Source organism: Callithrix jacchus, chromosome 6 (assembly GCF_049354715.1).
Source record: "Callithrix jacchus isolate 240 chromosome 6, calJac240_pri, whole genome shotgun sequence".
Lineage (NCBI taxonomy): Eukaryota > Metazoa > Chordata > Mammalia > Primates > Cebidae > Callithrix > Callithrix jacchus.
The window spans coordinates 10,287,118-10,306,059 of record NC_133507.1 but is presented as its reverse complement, the minus strand read 5'-3'; the positions used below and the strand labels follow the sequence as shown (position 1 = coordinate 10,306,059).

Sequence of the window (18,942 nt, the reverse complement as noted above, 5' to 3'; positions counted from 1 at the left end):
ATCTAAATTAATGTGAACATCTGGCATTATTTCAAAAAAGGAGCATATTGAATAATCTTCTAAAATACCAAAGTCAATGGAAGTGTTAGTTTCAACCTAAATTTAATACTGAGTGAAGTTAAAAGAAATGACAGTCTTTTGCATAAACAGTAAATACCAAACTTTCAAATATATATAGCAAAGAATAACAGCTAGTACATTTATGACTTTTGATTCTGTAGGCATAGCAAATTTTTGTTTTTAAAACTTACCGTTCATTAAAATGAGGAACTTCAACATAGAAGATTATTTCTTAGTAAAGTAGCATGGATCTCTTTTCCTAAGCATGTATGGATCTCATAAGTTCTGTATTTCCTGGCAGGCAACCAGGCTACCCAAAGTTTTTCAGGGGCATTGGATTAGTTTGCTAGGGATGCTGCAACAAATTGCCACAAATTAGGTGGCTTCAACACCACAAATGTATTGTATCTCAGTTTTGGAGGCTGGAAGTCCAAGATGAAGGTTTCAGCAGGGTTGGTTCCTTCTGAGACTGTGAGGGAGGGATTTGTTCCAGGCATCCATGGCTTGTAGATGGCCATCTTCTCCCTTCGTGTCTTCACATCATCTTCCCTTTATGAATGTCTGTCTCTGTGTGCAAGTTTTCTCTTTTTATAAGGACACCATTCATACTGGATTAGGGCCTACCCTAATGACCTCATCTTACCTATGTGCAAGGACACTGTTCCCAATACGGTCTCTATATTAGTCATCTCAGGCTGCCAAAACAAAATGACAGGGTGGCTTAAACAGCAGAAATTATTTTCCTGTAGTTTTGGAGGAAAGAAGTCTGAAATCAAGGGGTCAGCATGTTTGGGTTCTGGTGAGGGCTCTCTTCCTAGGTTGCACGCAATCAACTTCTCATCATGTCTTTACATGGCAGAGAGTGTCTCTCTTTTTAAGGGCACAAATCCTATCATGAGAGTCCTACATCATGACCTCATTTAGACCGATTATCTCCCAAAGACCTCCTCTCCAAATGCCCTCACATTGTGGGGTTGGGCTTCAACATAAATTTAGGAAGGAAACAGTCCAGTCCCTAATAGTCATATTATGAAGTTCTAGGGGTTAGGACTACAACATAGGAATTCTGGGGGCTTTACAGTTCAACCCATAATAGTTTGCCCTCTGGTCCCACTGAGATAAGAAAAAAAGTGTTTTCTCTTGCTCTTACCCAGTCACTCAATACTGAATGCCTCACATCTTGTCACCAAAGTTTGTGGGAAATTCTCCCCACCAGCAACCAATCGGTTCTCCAGTAGACACTAGCTGGGTGTCCTGTAAGTCCGTCCATTTGTGACGCTATCTTACTAGAAATAGGATTAGATCCCACAGGTTAAGGGCTTAGTCCCACAAGACTGCCTCCACTTCAGATGCCAGTTGCAAGTTGTAGATTGTCACCTGTACTTCTGACCAGCCAGCTATATAAAATCAGGGCTGCCAATACCTCCTTCTTGTGTTCAATTTAGTTGTTAGAGTGGCTCACAGAACTCATGGAAACACTTAACTGTTTTATCTGTTTTATTCTGCTATGACAGAGTACTTGAGATTGAGTAATTTATAAAGAAAAGAGGTTTATTTGGCTCATGCTTCTGGAGCCTGGGAAGTCCAAGATCAAGTGGCCACGTCTATTGAGTGCCATCTTGCTGCATCATAACATGTCAGAAGGGCAGCGAGTATAAGAGACAAAATGAAACCAAACTCATCCTTTTCTTCAGGAACCCCCTCCCATGATAACTAACCCACTCCTGTGATGATGACACTCATGAGGACAGAACTTTCATGGCCTAATCACCTCTTACAGGCTTCACCTTCCAGGACTGTCACATTGGCAATTAAATGTCAACATAAGCTTTGGAGGGGCATTCAAACCCTTGCACTTGGGTTTACTGTTTTATAATAAAGATACAGATGAATAGCCAGATAGAAGAGAGACAGAGGGCAAGGCATGTGGGAATAAATATGGAGCTTCCATGCCTTCTCTGGGCATGCAGTCTTCCAGCTATCCCAAAGTTCTCCACACCCAGTCCTTTGAGCTTTTATGGAGGCTTCATTACATAGGTGTGATTAATTAAACCACTGACTATTGGTGACTGGCACAACTTTCAGCCCCTCTTCCCTTTTCAGAGATCAAGGATAGGGCTAAAAGTCCCAAACCTCTAATCATGTCTTGGTCTTTCTAATGGCCGGTACACACATCCTGAAGCTACCCGGGGATTCCCCAGCTACCAGTTTTTTCATTAGCATATGACAGATACTCTAATCACTCAAGAGACTCCAGAGTTTTAGGAGCCATATGTCAGGAAACAGGGTCTAAGACTAAATATTTCACAATACCATATCCCCCCAAAATTCATGTCCTCACATGCACAATAAATTCACTTTAATAGATTTAGGACATCCAGAAAGTCGCTGCTTATAGATGTCAGTAAAATAAAAGAGGAAAGAGAGAAATTGAGCACATTATTAAGCAACAAGGAACCAGAACTTGAAGATTTGGAAAATTCTCACCCTATTCGTATTATAAAACATGAGAAAACATGCTTTAGAAAGAACATCAAGGGTGTGGCTGGACAATGGTTTGCAAACAGATTACACATGTGACTTGTGGATCATCACCTATTTCAGCAAAAATACTGCTAGCTTGTATTGAACAGGACAGAGATGGGATGAGATGAAGAAAGGCTGTCAGACTCCTGGGATTCTAGGCATGATGGCCAAAAGGTCTACCTAGATGCAAACATGTTATCCTTACAAGAGAAGAAAGCCCAAGGGTAGGGCAACCTCTTTGGTTCATCCAGGTCTAAGGGAGTGTGACTGCCATCCCACTGGGCCCAGAGAACAAAGTGTGGAGCCAAAGAGGATTATTCTTAAGCCTTAAAATCTAATGGAATTTGACCTTCTAGATTTTAGACTTGAGACCTGTGACCCCCTTTTTTTCCCCCTCCTAACGTTCTCCCTTGTGGAATGGGAATGTCTATCCTATTCCTGTCCCACCATTACATGCTAGAGGCAGAAAAATTGCTATTTGGTTTCATAGGTTCCTAGCTGGAGAGGAGTTTTGTTCCAGGACAAGTCCTTTGCTAGTTTGTAACAGAGATCACCTTTCTTCCAGTTTTCAATAACACATTCCTCATTTGCAGTCTGAGACTTTACCAGAAGCATCTTTCACATTTGTATTTCTGGCAACATTCTGTTCTGACAATGTGTGTATTTTCTAAAACAACAGAAAATTTCTCTATAGCTCCTTCCTCCCTTTCTTTTGTGAGCCCCAACCAGATTCTTCTTTATTTCTCCCAATTATCTCTTTTTTGTCACACACCTCAAAACTCTTCCATCCTCTATTCGTTAACCCATGTCAAAGCCACTTCCACATTTTTAGGTATTTGTCACAGCAGCATCCCACCTCCTGATAGCAAAATGTCTCACACTGAAAGGGAGAGAATAATTGATTTTAAGAAATTGGCTCACACAGTTGTGAGGGCTGGCAAGTTCAGAACTGTGGGGCATACTTGCAGGCTGGAAGTTCAGGTAAGCGTTGAAGTTGCAGTGTTGAGTCTGAATTCTGCAGGGCACCAGGCTGGAAACTTAGGAGGGATTCTTTATTGTAGTCTTAAGGAGAATACCTTCTACTTTTTTACTCTTAAGGCCTTGAACTAATGGGATGAGGCCCATCCATACTGTGGAGGGTAATCTCAACCCAAGAGTCCACTGATTTAAATGTTAATCATATCTTTAAAAAATACCTTCACAGCAACAGCTAGACTGGTATTTGACCAAACAGATGGGCTCCAGACCCTAACCAAGTTGACACATAAAATTAACTATCACAGTTAATCGAAAGGTCTTACTTTAATCACCAGGTATTTTGAGACAGGAACTATAGATAGCCCAGTATCCCAATGGTTCTTCCCGTATTTCTGGGTTAAGCTTTAGCCATAACAGGTAGTGCAGAGTACGTTCAGGCTTTGTTGCTATGTTATCTCTGCTTTTGTGTAATAAGCCATGGGGTGCAGTGGAAGAACCAATAGTCCTAGGGATAAAGAGATCATTTGGAAGTTGAGCTATATTACTTTTCTTGGTACTGTAAGATAGGTACTTATCTTAATCATACAAATCATATGCACTTCCATATGGTCCAACCTAATATTCCTTTTACAGGGGAAACAGGTACAGGAAGATTACAAACTGGGCCAAGGTGTCATACCAGAGCTTGGATTTGAACCCCAAACAGTCTAGCTCCAAATCTGTGTTTTAGCCACTGTGCTGTTTAATTAGCTAAGTGGACCAGCATATTAGCATGGGGAAATCTTGAAATACGTGAACTCATAATGAGTTTAAACATAGTTTGAACTCATAAACACAAAATTAAATATTCTCTAACATGGTGAACAAGATACTTTTGTACATCCATCCATACACACACACACGCACGATTTGGGTGTTTGCACTAAAGAGTCCAGAAGGATGGAGCTCCAGCTCTTTACTCTTGAGTTATCGGGAGGGGGGAATGTAGAGTTATGAAGTAGTCAGGTGGGAAGGGAACTTTCATTTTCAACTCTATATACTTGGGATATAATTTTACAAATCTATGAATGTTTGAAAAAAATTCTACCTAGAGGTATTTGAAAAAGCCCTTTGCCTAAAACTGTATACACATAAGAAAAGGAAAGGTTGTTACGGCAATTTTTTTTGTTCAATTAAAAATGTTAAGCAAGTTACGTAAAAGATTACATAGTGTGATCCAGTCTTAGTCAAGCAAACGTAGGTGTGAATATATGAGCACATCTGTGTGCACATCTATAGTAGATACATGCACATACACACAGATTGAAACAATTGTGTATATATAGAGAGAGAAAGTCTTGAAGGACTTACATACCAAAGTAACTGGTTTCCTTTGAGTAGTGTTGAATTTTTGTAACAAACTGGTATTGCTTTAGAAATTAAAAATATTTTTAATTATTAAAACGCTAGTATGCCAGGTGCTTGTAATCCCAGCTATTGGGAGGCTGAGGCAGGAGAATTGCTTGAACCTAGGAGGCAGAGGTTGCAGTGAGCTGAGATCGTGCCAGTGCACTCCAGCCTGGGCGACAGAGAAAGACTCCTCTCAAAAACAAAAACAAAACATGAGTATACCAATGGCTTCTTTTATAAAAGATTTTGAAGTTACTTCCAAATAGCTCAGAAGACTCGTCCTCTTGCTTGTTAATTTATCCACTCAGTAAGCAAACACACTTTGAGCATCTACTGCCAGCCAGGCACTGTTGTAGGTGAGGATGCCGTGGGCTTCAGTTGGGCCACTGCAAGCTCAGATTTGCATAGCTTGGTTCTTTCAAGAATTCTTGGTCTTCTGGGCCATAGTGATTCTATGAGAGTGCCAGATGTCTGAGTGATTACTGTGCCCTGACATAGAGACCTGTTTGTTAGAGGGCCTGCAAGACTGACTTGGTCTTACAGTTTCCCTTTGTCTTTCAGAACAACTGATACTCCCTTCTCCCACTCACTGCTAGTTTATTTTTAAAAGAAGCTCTTTTATATAATTGTTATCTGGTTTCATCACTTATGAAATGTTTCACTTTTCCTTACCCTAGCTTTTTTCGTGGCTACTGCTTCTTTGAAGCCAAGTAATATCAGTCATACTAATAATATCTGCATACTCATTTTGGAGATTTTTTTTTTTGGCAGAAACCTATTCATTGGCACCCTCTTAAGGTGGCTTATGAAATTTCCCGTAAGTGAATAGTCTTCAAAAATTTAAGTTAAAAGTTCTTAACTGTTTCTTCCTCCTTATAACATTCAAGAATTATTTGTTGACCATCTGTCATGGGCTATGCTCTGGAGTAGGTAATGAAAATTCTGCTTTGACCTCACCAGTCAATTCTTTTCTCGTGTATGTATCTCATTCCTAATGTCTAGAGCAAGGGGACAAATCAAGAAAGAAGTCTGCTTGATATTTGTTTCTGCACACAGAATCTTCCTATGAAAGACAGTCGCTACTGACATAAATGCAGCAAGCAGATACAATATGTTATTAGATCATTCTTGAGTAAGTTAATATGTACACAAGCTCAGGATTTTAACTTTGTCTTATAAATATTATTTTTTCTTTTGGCTTGACTTTCTCTATGAGTCAAATATATGCTTTGTGTTTTTAATCAGGAAACATATTTGCAGAAAAAAATCCCACATTTCTTACGATTTTTGTGGGCTCCAGTATGTGCCAACAGCATTGTGATTCGTTCTTTTAAGGAATAGTGGTATTTCTGTATTTTAAAACCAAGTTGAAATGCTCTTTCTTCTGCCTTGACTGTAAATATGCTCAGAGATTCTAAACTAACAAATGCCATGTCTGATGTTCTTTGTAGAATTTATCAGTGTCTTTTTCTTAACGGTAGAGCTTATTGCTTAGCTCAGTGTCTTCCCAGACCTCTGATGTCTCTGGTGCCACAGTTCTGGATTTTAAAGGTCTTAACCTACATGAATCCATTCTTAAGGCAGCAGATTTGTTGATGTACTTGTAATAACTCAGATTATTAATACAACAAGCAGATACAATATGTTATAAAATCAGTCTTCCAAACGCAAATAAGTACACAGCCTTGGGATTTATTTGTAGCACAAATATGACACCTCCAGGTTACTCACTCCACTCCCATGAGCTTCATAAGGAGTTGATGATGATCCAAGGGAGACTGTCCTTTAATAAGTATAAATCCCATGTCTTCATGGAATTGGATGCTTTTGCTTGGGAGCTGTATTAGTCTCTTCTTATGCTGCTATAAAGAAATACCCAAGATTGGGTAATTCATAAAGGAAAGAGGTTTAATTCACTCACAGTTCCACATGGCTGAGGCCTCAGGAAACTTACAATCATGACTGAGGGGAAGCAAACACATTCTTCTTCACCTGGCAGCAGGAGAGAGAACTGCTGAGCAAAGAGGGAAAAACCCATCATAAAACCATCAGATCTCATGAGAACTCACTATCACACAAACAGCAGCATGGGGGTAACTGCCCCCCATGATTCAATTACCTCCCACGAGGTCCTTCCTATGACACACAGGGATTATGGGAATTACAACTGAAGATGAGTTTTGGGTGAGGACACAGGTAAACCATATCAGGAGCTTTATTTTTGAAAACTAAAGGCTGTGGTATTAAATGTATCCCTTGTATTAATGATTTGCATTTAACATCATCTTTTCATCCCTGTGTTTTGTCAGCTATCCCCCAAAATGCACTTGATAGTTAATATTATTTTGTGTCTGTGGTTCTTTTCAATTATGATTTATACAAATGTATACATTCCGCTGTAGCATAAAAATTATCAGAACTAGGGTTCTAACCAACCTTATTTTTTTTTAAATTTTAAATATTTTTCATTTTTAATTATTGTGGGTACATAGTAGGTATAGATATTTATGGAGTACCTGAGATGTTTGATGCAGACATGCAATCCATGATCATCACATCATGAAAATCACATTCTCTCAAGCATTTATTCTCTGTATTCCTAACAATGCAGTTATGCAATTTTAGTTACTTTAAAATGCACAGTTAAGTTATTGACTATAGTCACCCTGTTGTACTATCAAATACTAGGTCTCAGTCATTCTTTCTGATTATTTTTGGTACCTATTAACCATCCCCACCTCCCCTCAACCAACTTTAATTTTTAAAAATTAGAGGTAATGCAAAATTATCTTATAACTTAAAATTTACGTAATTTCCTGAGTTAAGAAAAAAGAAAAGTGATGCTTGCCTTTTCATTTTCTTAAAGATGTCATTTGAAAACCAGTCTTCTGTTTCAATGAAGTTAAATTAATTCATTTCAATTTTATAATAGTGCTTTTTGTGTTCTAAGAAAACTTTACCTACCCGCAAGGTCATGAAGCCAATGTAATTATATATTAATATACTATAATTCTCTGTTCCATTTACTTGATCTGTGTCTATCTCTTAGTCAATACCAAACTATCTTAATTGCTATAGAGTATGCTAGTCCTTAATATCAGGTTGAGTGACACTTCCACTTCACTCTTTCCTTGCAGGATTAACTATTCTAGGTCCTACACTTTTCCACTGAATTTTAGAACAAATTTACCTTTTTATTTATTTTTTTTAATCCAAAAAGCCTTGTTGAGATTTTCATAAGGATTGCATTTAGGCCAGGCATGGTGGCTGATGCCTGTAACCCCAGCACTTTGGGAGGCCGAGGGAGGCAGGTGGATCACCTGAGGTCAGGAGTTCGAGACCAGCCTGGCCAATGTGGTGAAACCCCAACTGTACTTAAAAAAAAAAAAACCATAAAATTAGCCAGACATGATGGTGAGCACCTGTAGTTTCAGCTACTCTGGAAGCTGAGGCAGGAGAATTGCTTGAACCTGGGAGGCAGGGGTTACAGTGAGCCAAGATTGTGCCATTGCACTCCAGCCTGGGCAACAAGAGCAAATCAAAAATAACCCCAAAAAATGTTTTCTTAAGTTTATACCAAAATAGTTCACTTTTTTTGTACTTATAAATGATACAAAAAATTTCAATTTCCATATGTTCATTGTTAGCATATGTATTTTTAAATTTCAATTTCCATATGTTCATTGTTAGCATATGGAAGTGTTACTGATTTTCATATTTTTTATATATGTTGCAGCCTTGCTCAACTGGCTTATTAGTCTAAGAGTATTTTTTGTAGATACCTTGGGATTTTCTGCATAGAAAATCATGTCATGCTGTCTACTAAGGCATAGTTTTATTTCTTCCCTTCCAATCTGTATGCCTTTTTTTTCTTGCCTTATTGCAATGGTTAGAACTTCAAGTACTATGCTAAGGTTGTGAAAATAGACATCCTTGCCTTGTTCCCAATCTTATAGGGAAAACAGTCTTTCATCATTAAGTATAATGTGTTAAGTATAATAACCTAATATACATAATGTGTTAACTATATGTTAAATATAATATGTTAAGTATAATGTGTTAAACATACTGCTAATTAGGGAGTTTTTGGTATGTTATCTTTATTAAATTGAGGAAGATTTCCTTTCTACGTAGTTTGCTGAGAGTTTTAATCATGAAAAAGTGTTTGCTTTTGTTAAATTCTGCTTCTGTGTCCCCTGATATGATCGTATGGTTTTTCTTCTGCCTTTTGATATGGTGGGTGATACTAATTATCAAATATTGAACTAGCCTCACATGCCTGGAATAACTCCCACTTGATCAAGATGTGTAATTCTTTTTGTACATTTCTTTAATTTGTTAATACTTTGTTGAAGATTTTAAAATCTTTGTTCATGAAAGATACTGGTCTGTAATTTTCTGTTTTTGTATTGTCCTGGTCTGGTTCTGGTGTCAGGATAATACCAGCCTCATGAAATGAGTTAGGAAGTGTTCTTCTTCTTCTTTTTTTCCTGAAGAAATTGTGTAAAACTTTTCACAAATTTTTTTTTTTTTAACTCTGTTAGAATTCTCCAGTCAAACCATCTGGGCAGGGAAATTTGTTTTCTTTTTTAAGTTATAAATTCAGTTTATGTAATTGTTGTAGGACTATTCAAGTTGTCTTTTTCATCTCAGTTGAGTTTTGGTAGTTTGTGGTTTTCTAGACATTGGTCTGTTTGTTCTAAGTTGTCAGATTTATTAGTATAAAGTTGTTCCTGGTATTCCTGTACACCTTTTTAATGGCTGTAGGATCTGTGATGATATCACCTGTTTCATTTCTAATATTGTGTATTTTCTTAATCTTTGTCAGTGTTGCTCAAGATTTATCAGTTTTATTCATAATCCTGGTGATTAATTTCATTGGTTTCTCCTCTTTATTATTTGCTATTCTTCTGCTTGCTTTGGGTGTATTTTGCTCCTTAAGTTTTTAAAAGCTCAGAGGAAATGTATAGCACTAAGTACTTACATTAGAAAAGAGGAAAAGTCTTAAATCAATAATCTAAGCCTCTTTGTAATATAAGCATTTAGTGGTATAGATTTCCCTCAGAACTGCTGTCTCTAGCTATGTACCAAAATTTTTGACTTTTGTATTGTATTTTTGTCTTCATTTGGTTTGTGTATATTTTAAGTTCTTTTGAGATTTCCTTTTTCACCTATGGAAGTGTGGTCATTTGATCCATGGGTCAAAGAATTGTGATGTTTAATTTCTGTATGTTTGAAGAATTCCCTCTTTTCTTTTTGTGATTGATTTCTAGTTTGATTCTATTATAGTCAATGAACATAGTCTCTGATTTTTACTTGCTTTAAACTTAAATTGTTCTTCATTCTGTAGTTTCCTGGTAGAAATGTGAGTTACTGATTTTAGATCTTTCTTTTCTATTGTGTGTGTTTGGTATAAGTTTCCCTTTAATTACTGCTTTGGCTGCATCCTGTTACTCTTTGATGACTTGTATTTCATCTTCATTTAGTTGAAAATTTGTTTTCTCTTCAGATTTCTTCTTTCACCTAGACATTTAAAATTGTTTAAATATTCAGGAATTTTCTAGCTATCTTTTATTGATTTCTAGTTTAATTCCATTGTAGCTTGAGAACATAATTTATATGATGTCTTTTACATTTTTTAAGGTGTGGTTTTATGTCCAGATTTTGTAAAAATTCTCATTTAAGTGTTCCTACCAGTTTATGGCTCTAGCAGCTCTGTCCAGGTGAGCAGATCTCAGCTGTGACTTGGTGTATAGTTCATGGACATTTGAAACAAACAACATATATTCTGCCACTATTGGATAGTGTTCTGTCTATGTCAGATTTTTAATTTACTGTGTTGTTCAGTTATTCTAGCAGGTGCTTAGAGTAAGGTATTGAAGTCTCCAATTCTATTTATGGATTTATCTATTTCTCCTTTCATCTCTATTATTTCTTAACAGCTTTATTGAGATAATACATGTATCATATAATTTCACCCATTTAAAATATACAATTCACTGATTCTTACTACATGCAGTGAGATGTGCAACCATCACTCCAGTCTATTTCAGAACATTTTCTCACCATGCGAGAAACCATGAACATTCAGCTATTGCCCCTGTTCCTTTATCCCCATCATACCTAGCCCTGGGCAACTGCTTATCTACTTTCGTCTCTATAGATTTCCTGTCCCAGGCCTTTGGCTTGGGGGCATGGGCTTTACTTGGAGTCAGTTCTGTCTGTGCCCGTTACTGGTTCTGGATTGGAGGCTTCCACAGCATTCTGTTTAAGATAGAGAGAGCAATAAAGTACCCAGGGAACTGGCCAGCACTGCATTGTTCAAGTCCCACAGTCCCTAGGCTGTCTGCCTTCATTCTCCCTTTCACAGCTTGCTTGTGCTTATTTGCTGTGTTTTGTTCAGAGTGTTTCAGGTGTAGGGGAAAAACCTGAGAGGAATGGGGTTTACCCCATTTTGGCATAGCCAGAAGTTCCCACTGAAATATACTTTCCCCCCAAATCCGGAGTGTTCCACCAAGTGTGCATTTGTTTCTCTGTAGTGGGCAGTTCTGGATACAACCCTTCTTTTCCATTTGAAACTGCACTGATGTAGCAGGCATGTGAACTCTTGTAGGATTTCTCTTTCACTTCTGATAATCATGTATTTATTAAGACATCAAGGGTGCATGCTACTTCCAGTTTGTATTCCCCTTGCAAGTACATTAAGCCTTTGGGAAGAAAAACAGTTGTTGGACCTCCAACAAGTGTTGGAAATTTTCAGGAGGTGACTGAGCAGGGTACACCACCTTGGGTCCTCTCCACAATCCCATTTCTCCTCCCTCTAGAGTCTGCAAGGGGAGTCTAGCATAGCTGTCTCATCAGCTGTTGGCCTCCACTGAGTCAGTGCTTCTCTTAACCATTCCTGGGTGCCTAATGTATTACATTCTGAAGTCTAGGTGAAGTACTCCTGTTGGCCTGATCCAATCTTATATGCATTCTTGCTGGCTAATGTACTTAGAATCCATTTCCATGTGTGCCCTCCAGGTTCCTGCTAATATAATTTGACAAGATCCTGCAACTCCATCAGCATGTACATGATTTCCTCCAAGAGGAGACCTTGCAGTATCTCTAGATCATGCTAGGATTTGACTTTTTTTGGCCCTATAGCCAGTGAGTATTGATGGTTGTGGGTCTTCAGAAGTTTTCAGATGACCACCCCAGATGAAGCCATTGAAACATTTTTACCCAATGGAATGCTACTTTTCTTAGAAGGTGGAAAGGGCTGTTTCTGATATGAAGAAATGTTTAGAGATATTAGAGAGCCAAGGTTCTTAGATTCATGCCTGGCTAGAGGCTCCCATATCATCAAGTCTCAGGTTCCCACTCTTTCCCAACAGCACCTTTACCTTAGCTGAAGGGACATGGCATAAATATATCTTGATCTGGCATATGATCCTGAAATGTCTACATTAAGCCTCAGTCATGTCCCTTGTAGCTTTATAAACTAAGGATTCCTTGAAGGCCACCATAAAAACTTGGATTCTCTGCCCATGCCTTTATAGTTGAGATCTCAAGGCACTAAGCTCATCATTTTCTTTTTGGAATCTCTTCAGCACAGTCAAAAGAAGCCATCTCACCCCACAAACTTGGAATCACCATGATGCCGTAGCAATCAAGTGCCACGGACATTTGGTCTCCCAGTGGCTTGCCCTCCTGTTACTTTCTGTTTCAGTGACATTTGAGTAACCGTGATGCCACCACATGCTGCAGATTGGCAGGATCCCACTTCTCCCTAGTAAGAAAGCAAGCCATTCATGTACTCACCAGCCCACCCTCAGAATCTCACCTGGATGAGCTGCTTCATTGGGCCACTTCTCCGAACACATACTGTATTCATCAGGGGTGGAAAACAAAATGCACATTTGGCTGAAACTTTGAAGAGAAATTAATGAAGAGGGACAATCAGCTGAAGTTTAGGCAGGCACCCAGAAGGATAATGAGACAGCCAGGGACTCACAGCAGGAGGAAGCCCTTACCATGCTTAGTCCTTGGGCCTGAAGGGCAAAGGTAGCTCTGGAGCCTGGTGAGAACCAGTGGTGGCAAAGGGGGTCTGCCAGATAGGAGCTCCAGTTGTAGAGGAAGAGAGGGAGTGGGGTGAAATACTCAACCTTCCCTCTTCCTGCCCTTCAGCCTCCTGCTGGTGCCTCCCACTGGCCTAACCAGAAGCTGAAGATGAGGCAGCTTTGCTGGTAAAGACTACAGAGGTCCCCTTCCTGGGCCATGGAGAATGGCAGACTGGGTTGAGGGTGAGGAAATGGAAAACCATCAGCACATGGGGTCTTGTGGAAATAATAGGAGACTTTTCTACCCCTACCAGAGGATAGCACTTCTGGCTGGAAAACAAGGCATCTAACAGCTGGAGCTGTCAAGAGTGGGTCAGATGCCCCTTGGGGCTCGTGACTCACTGCACAAAGGTGCCCAAACCTCTGCTATATGGGGAAGACCTTTGAACTGTATTATTCAGATTCTGAAATGACCTCTACTAGCAATCTATGTGTATACATACATTTGTAGGATAAATTCCTTAAAATTATGTTGTTCAAGCTTTGTGGTATATATGTGTTCTGGCTAAATGGGTGACATTTTCTGTTACATTATTTTTATAATGGACTTCAAATTCTATCACTGCACTGTTGGTTCTAGTAAGCAGAATTCGAAATGTAATGTGGAAAAGGTATTTTTCTTCTTAGTTTCTACTTTAGGGATAGTATATCCTCTGAACACTACTATTAAAATGAACATTCACGTGCACATACTTCACCTGATTCCAGTGCTCAGTTTTAAAAGGAACTTTAAATTTCTGCTGTGCAGTTTGTTGACTATAGCTAATCCTTCATTCTAACAAAAAAGATAGTTTCCAACAGAAAGAATCAGAAACTTTAATCTTGAACTCACAGTGTTCTTCTCTCCCCTTCTCCCCTTCCAGGAGGACAACTGTTAGTTTTGTGGCTTACTGCTGCTCCACCCAGTGTCTGCAGACTTTTGACCTGCTGAGTTGATAAACACCCAGGAGCCTCAGGAGCACTGCCAGCTTGACGCTAGGGAATCCGGCCAGTCCAGAACAGACTCTTCCATCCTGTCCTGTCCAAGGCGGGGCACTGTGGAACTCTCTGGAAATGTCAAGATTGGGCTTCAGAGCTAAAATGCCTCACCCTTCCCCCAAGTTGGAATATATCCTCCCCCAAATTAAGGACCCGTTTGTCTTCTGTGGTTTTCCTTTTTATGTGAGTGTGTCTTTTACACGAACTATTTATAGATTGGTGGGCCTCCCCAAATCTAATTTAAAGCAAGTTTCAGGTTCCTGGAGAACAGTGGTTGATCATCTAACGAGATTCCCTTTTGAACACACATACCTTCAGTGATGCTTCCTCTCTTCTCCCTTGCTTTCCCCAGAGAGTGATTTCCCCGAGAGCATATTCTGCACAGTGTCTCCAGTGGAAACTTGTCAGTTTTTGAGGAGTTTCAGCAAACCCCACGGCCTCAGTGGTCTTGAGTAGCAGGGTGGGGTGCCTGAGTTGGCGGCAAAGTGAGACTCCCATGGAGGCTCAATGAGGATCCCAGAGCACACACCCTCTGGAAAGTTCCAGCCTTGTTTGTAAGTTTTGCTATGTAGCAAGAAATTTTTGTGAGGGATTTTAAAAACAAAAATGTAGATTGTAATGAAATGCACTCTTATTTTTTAAAAATGTTTACAGAAAAAAAGTTTAGAAACTTTTAAATTTTCTGATAAGATTTGTTTATATGAGAAGAATTTGAAGAATATTTGAAGCTTTACAAGATCTGATCCTTTTCCTTTCTCAATATAAACAGTTTCCATACAATGAGAAAGGGGGAGAAAACACATTTAAATAAGCCTCAGTGTTCTTTTTTGATGAGTTGATGATTAAATTTATACTGACTTTGAAAACTTTTTGTCACATGTGAAAGGCTTCAGCTGCTTCCACTACTAGTTTTTAACAAGGTGATTCTAAATACAGCCTGTGCACATTTACTCATTCACCTGATACATGAGATTATCTTCATTTTGACCCTAGTTTCTTATATACTTAACATATACTGCCCAGATGCAACAAGAACATACAGGAAAAGCAGATCCAAATTCAGCCTTGGACTTCTGCAAAAGTCCATAAACAGAAAGTCTGTGAGCCTCCACTCTGCCAGAAAGAACTGCTCTTCATGAAGAAGTCACGTATTTGCTCTTCCTTTCAAAGGATGGCATTTTAATGTTGCTTTGCTGCCAGATGTTCATCTGGTTGCTGTGAAGTGATTCTTTTTTTAAAATGTTTTTAAATGATGTAAGTTTTCTAAAAGGCAGGGCTGAAAGGAGAACCAAGAAGATTTGCTTGGTAGAAAAATAATTTTTTTAATTTCAGATTCATGAAAAATTTGGTTGATGGTATTTTTATTAGCTGCCCTGACTTTATAATGCTGTGTTCTAACAGTGCCAGAAATCCTACATAGTTACTGACAAATGTGTGATCTTTTTACAGTCACACCACCTGCTGCCCGGAAAGCACACCATCCACGTAGAATGGAGAAGGCAGAAAGTTACCATGTGTTCCCACTGTATCTGCACTGTTCTTACTTCCTCTTGTTCCTTTTCATAACTTGGTCTATTCAGCCTTAACATTTCAAAGGCTTATAGTAAAATAGGAACTGAAGATCTCTATCAAAATGTAACACTTCTTTCATCCTTTGGAATAATTGAAGTTTTCAGGTAACCTCTATATGTATATAAGTAAGCAGGTGAAAAATGTGGCGTGAAATTTCACAATTGTGCCTCAGGCCTAAGTGACTGCTACCTATCATTTAAGTGACAGTAAAGATCTTGCTACATTTTTCTATTTCATCCTCTACCATCATATGTCATGGAATGGAGCTATAAAATGTGCTAACTTGATATTCAGGGTTCTCACTGCGATAAGGTAATACATTAGTTTGACCTGGTTTGAAATTTTACAAAGATGCTTACAATCCAAGCATTCTTTCTCTACCTGTTATGAGCTACAGTGTGTTAAACAACAGCAGTGGGCTGGGCATACAACATTTGTGCAGTCTCAACCTTCGTCCTTGGGTACAGCACCAGAACTTAACTGATGAGAAGTGGAACTTAAGTGGTTTCCCTGGTGCTGTTTGTTATGGAAATTCTCTGCTGGATTCATCAATGATCAGTGTCACTCTTAATCTTTGGATATTTTAAAGGAGTGTCATCAACTGGAGAAAATTTGCCTACATGCTATATATTTGAATTGTGTCCAAAGCTTTGCAGAAAAACAAATATGAAGTTATTTTATATGCTGTTTTCTTGAGCAACAGTGACCCTAGGTAGAAAAGTATTTCACACAAAAAGAGTAATACAAAAAAAAGTGAACTACTTGGAAAGTATCACCTGTCCAGGTAAGTTTTCTTCAGTGAGCTCATGTGTGGTTTGTGGTAAAGTCCAGGATAGCTTCATGAGCATAGGACTTCCTATGATGTCGTGCAAAGGGGGCCCATTTTAGTGGATCACCCTATCATTGTTCTTCAGTGTGCCCAATTGTTATCATACCAAAAGCCTCAATTAAGTAACATTGTATGGATGAAATGCTGCATCTTCAGTTAATACATGTTTTGAGCACACTCTTAAAATATATAATAATTAAATGATCCCTATACAAAAGAGCCCAGCCTGGATGGAGGATCCACTCTGGCTAATGGATAAGAGTGACGAACCTCTTCGTTATCTGGCCCTTCTCTTCTGGAAAAGTGAGGCTTACATTAAACATCTTTTGGTCAGCATGCCTCACGAAGACCTTTCACACTCCAGCTTGTCTGACTATGTAAAGTACATCTCACTTCTGTTTTACATTGAGCATTACGAATTGAAATCTTTGCAGTCTAGGAAAAAAGAAGTCTTCAACACCAGTTGGTTTATGAAGCTCTGCACATAATTTTCTCTAAAATATACAAGTATTTTGTAGTCTCAGGGACTTTCAAAGCCAGTTTTAAAAATTAGTAGTAGTACAGTTGTTTCCTGAATGAAAAATCAGAAATTCTAATCTTGCTGTAAAGTGCTTAAACACAATACATTGCCTCAGCATAAATTAAAACGTTTTTATTAAGATGATTTGTGAACATGGATTTCTAACTGGACCAACATTAATGCAATCTGATAAAAACTGAGATGTAAATTCATTTCACAGACTCATAAACACACTCTAAGACTCTTCTTTAAATGGATTCTTACATAACCCTGCCTGTTTTATTATGCCTTAGTTTCGTGGTTTTCATTCACTCCTGTTTGTTCCTAATGAGGTTCTCCTGTATTTTCCCAGAAACTCAGTGAATATCTTTTCTCCAAAGGGGGTTTTTATAAAGTTTGTATTCTTGAAACTAGCTCTATTTCTGTCTAAAAATCATTCCAGTCTCGGCCAGGCATGGTGGTGCATGCCTGTAATCCCAGCACTTTGGGAGGCCGAGGCAGGCGAATCAGAGGTGGGGAATTCCAGACCTGCCTGGCCAGCATGGTGAAACCCCATCTCTACTAAAAATACAAAAAAGTTAGCCAGGCATGGTGGTGCACACCTGTAGTCCCAGCTATGTGGGAGGCTGAGGCAGGTGGTTCAGTTGCTTGAACCTGGCAGATGGAGGTTGCAGTGAGCTGAGATCATGCCACTGCACTCCAGCATGAGTGACAGAGTGAGACTTAGGCTCAAAAAAAAAAAAAAATCATTCAGGCCTCACTGTGTCTACCCCAAAGTACCTCCTTGTGTCACCAACTAATAGATCTGAAAGTGATGCAGGTGTCTCTAGGAAAGGGATTGATCATAGACAAGTGACTGATATTCTCGCTCAGGAAAAGAGCTTGCTTCGCAGCCTTCGAAGAATGACTATATGTGTGGTCCCCTTGTACTCTGGAGACAGAAAAGTACTGGCAGCCAGTGCAGTGGCCCGGCAGAAGGTGGAACATTCAGAGATTATTTCTATATGTAATTAAGAGACTTGCAAAGGTTAGCCGGGGGTTTTTCCACTCAAGTGTGGATTGTCCTTGTTACCTGTGTTAAAGAATATCAGGTTTTGTTTCTCATGGTGATTTTTGAGTTTATAATGATCCAAGATTTTTAAAATAGATACATAATGAAAGGAATATCCAGGCCTCTGAAAAATTATGGCAACATTCATTTAGAGTGTGACTAAGAACTCAAACTGTATCCAGTTTGGTTTCCTCACTCAGTTAACTGCAGTTTATAGAATAACTGAGCTCGAACCATGTGAATGCTCAGAATGTCACTGGTGAAGTATTTATTCAAGAGAAATGGCTGAATTCTCAGCATGAATGAGCTTTGTGAAGTGTTATAAGTTGCCCTATTCCTATTCCTATTCCTATTCCTATCTCCCCCTTCCATCTCTGTTGTATCCTTGAAAACCAACAGTGTACAATGAAGGTGAAAAGTAGCAGCCTGGCTGCCACTAGGGGGTGCAGAATGGGTTAGAATCCGTTAAAGGCTAATTCCCAGAGAATTGTCATTATTTGACCTGTCGGGCAGTTCCCTGGAAGACCTCATTTGCAAGACTGTCTTTATTTTACCAGATTGGAGCTTGCCAGGTGTGAAAAGCCTTTTTCCCAGGGACATTAGTCAAGAAAGACTCAGAGGCAATTGATTAATTTTGTGGTTGCCTCAAGTAGTGGCTTACCCTTGGAGCAGACAATAGGCTAACCAAAAAACGTTAAAAAAAAACAAAAAACTGGGGAATAAGATACCCATAGGGACCTTGAAAAGCTCTGATATTGGGAATTTAGATGGTCATGTGTCTGTACAGAGCTTTGCATATGCCAAGGGTTATACTCCTGCTCAGGAAAGACTTAAGAACATCTTGAGCTTTCACCGTAAGTTGACCTTGACACAGAAGCAGACAGTGAAGCCAAAGGCAGCTTCCTTCCTGTCGCCTTCCTAGCTCAGCGTTGAAGGG

The 18,942-nt window shown here is 39.0% G+C and overlaps 1 protein-coding gene across 9 annotated transcripts in view; it reads left to right on the top strand.

The window, feature by feature from the left end:
• LRRC28 (leucine rich repeat containing 28) overlaps positions 1-17,095 on the top strand; it is a 120,931-nt gene extending 103,836 nt beyond the window's left edge. For all 9 annotated transcript variants that reach the window (XR_013536591.1, XM_008998312.6, XM_002749076.6 and 6 more), the window contains one exon: positions 13,919-17,095. Coding sequence is in view for 8 of the 9 variants with exons in the window: in XM_008998312.6 (XP_008996560.1) it covers positions 13,919-13,991 (73 nt within the window). In the remaining variant the exon portion in view is untranslated. The remainder of the gene's footprint in view (positions 1-13,918) is intronic.
• Positions 17,096-18,942: the final 1,847 nt, after the last annotated feature.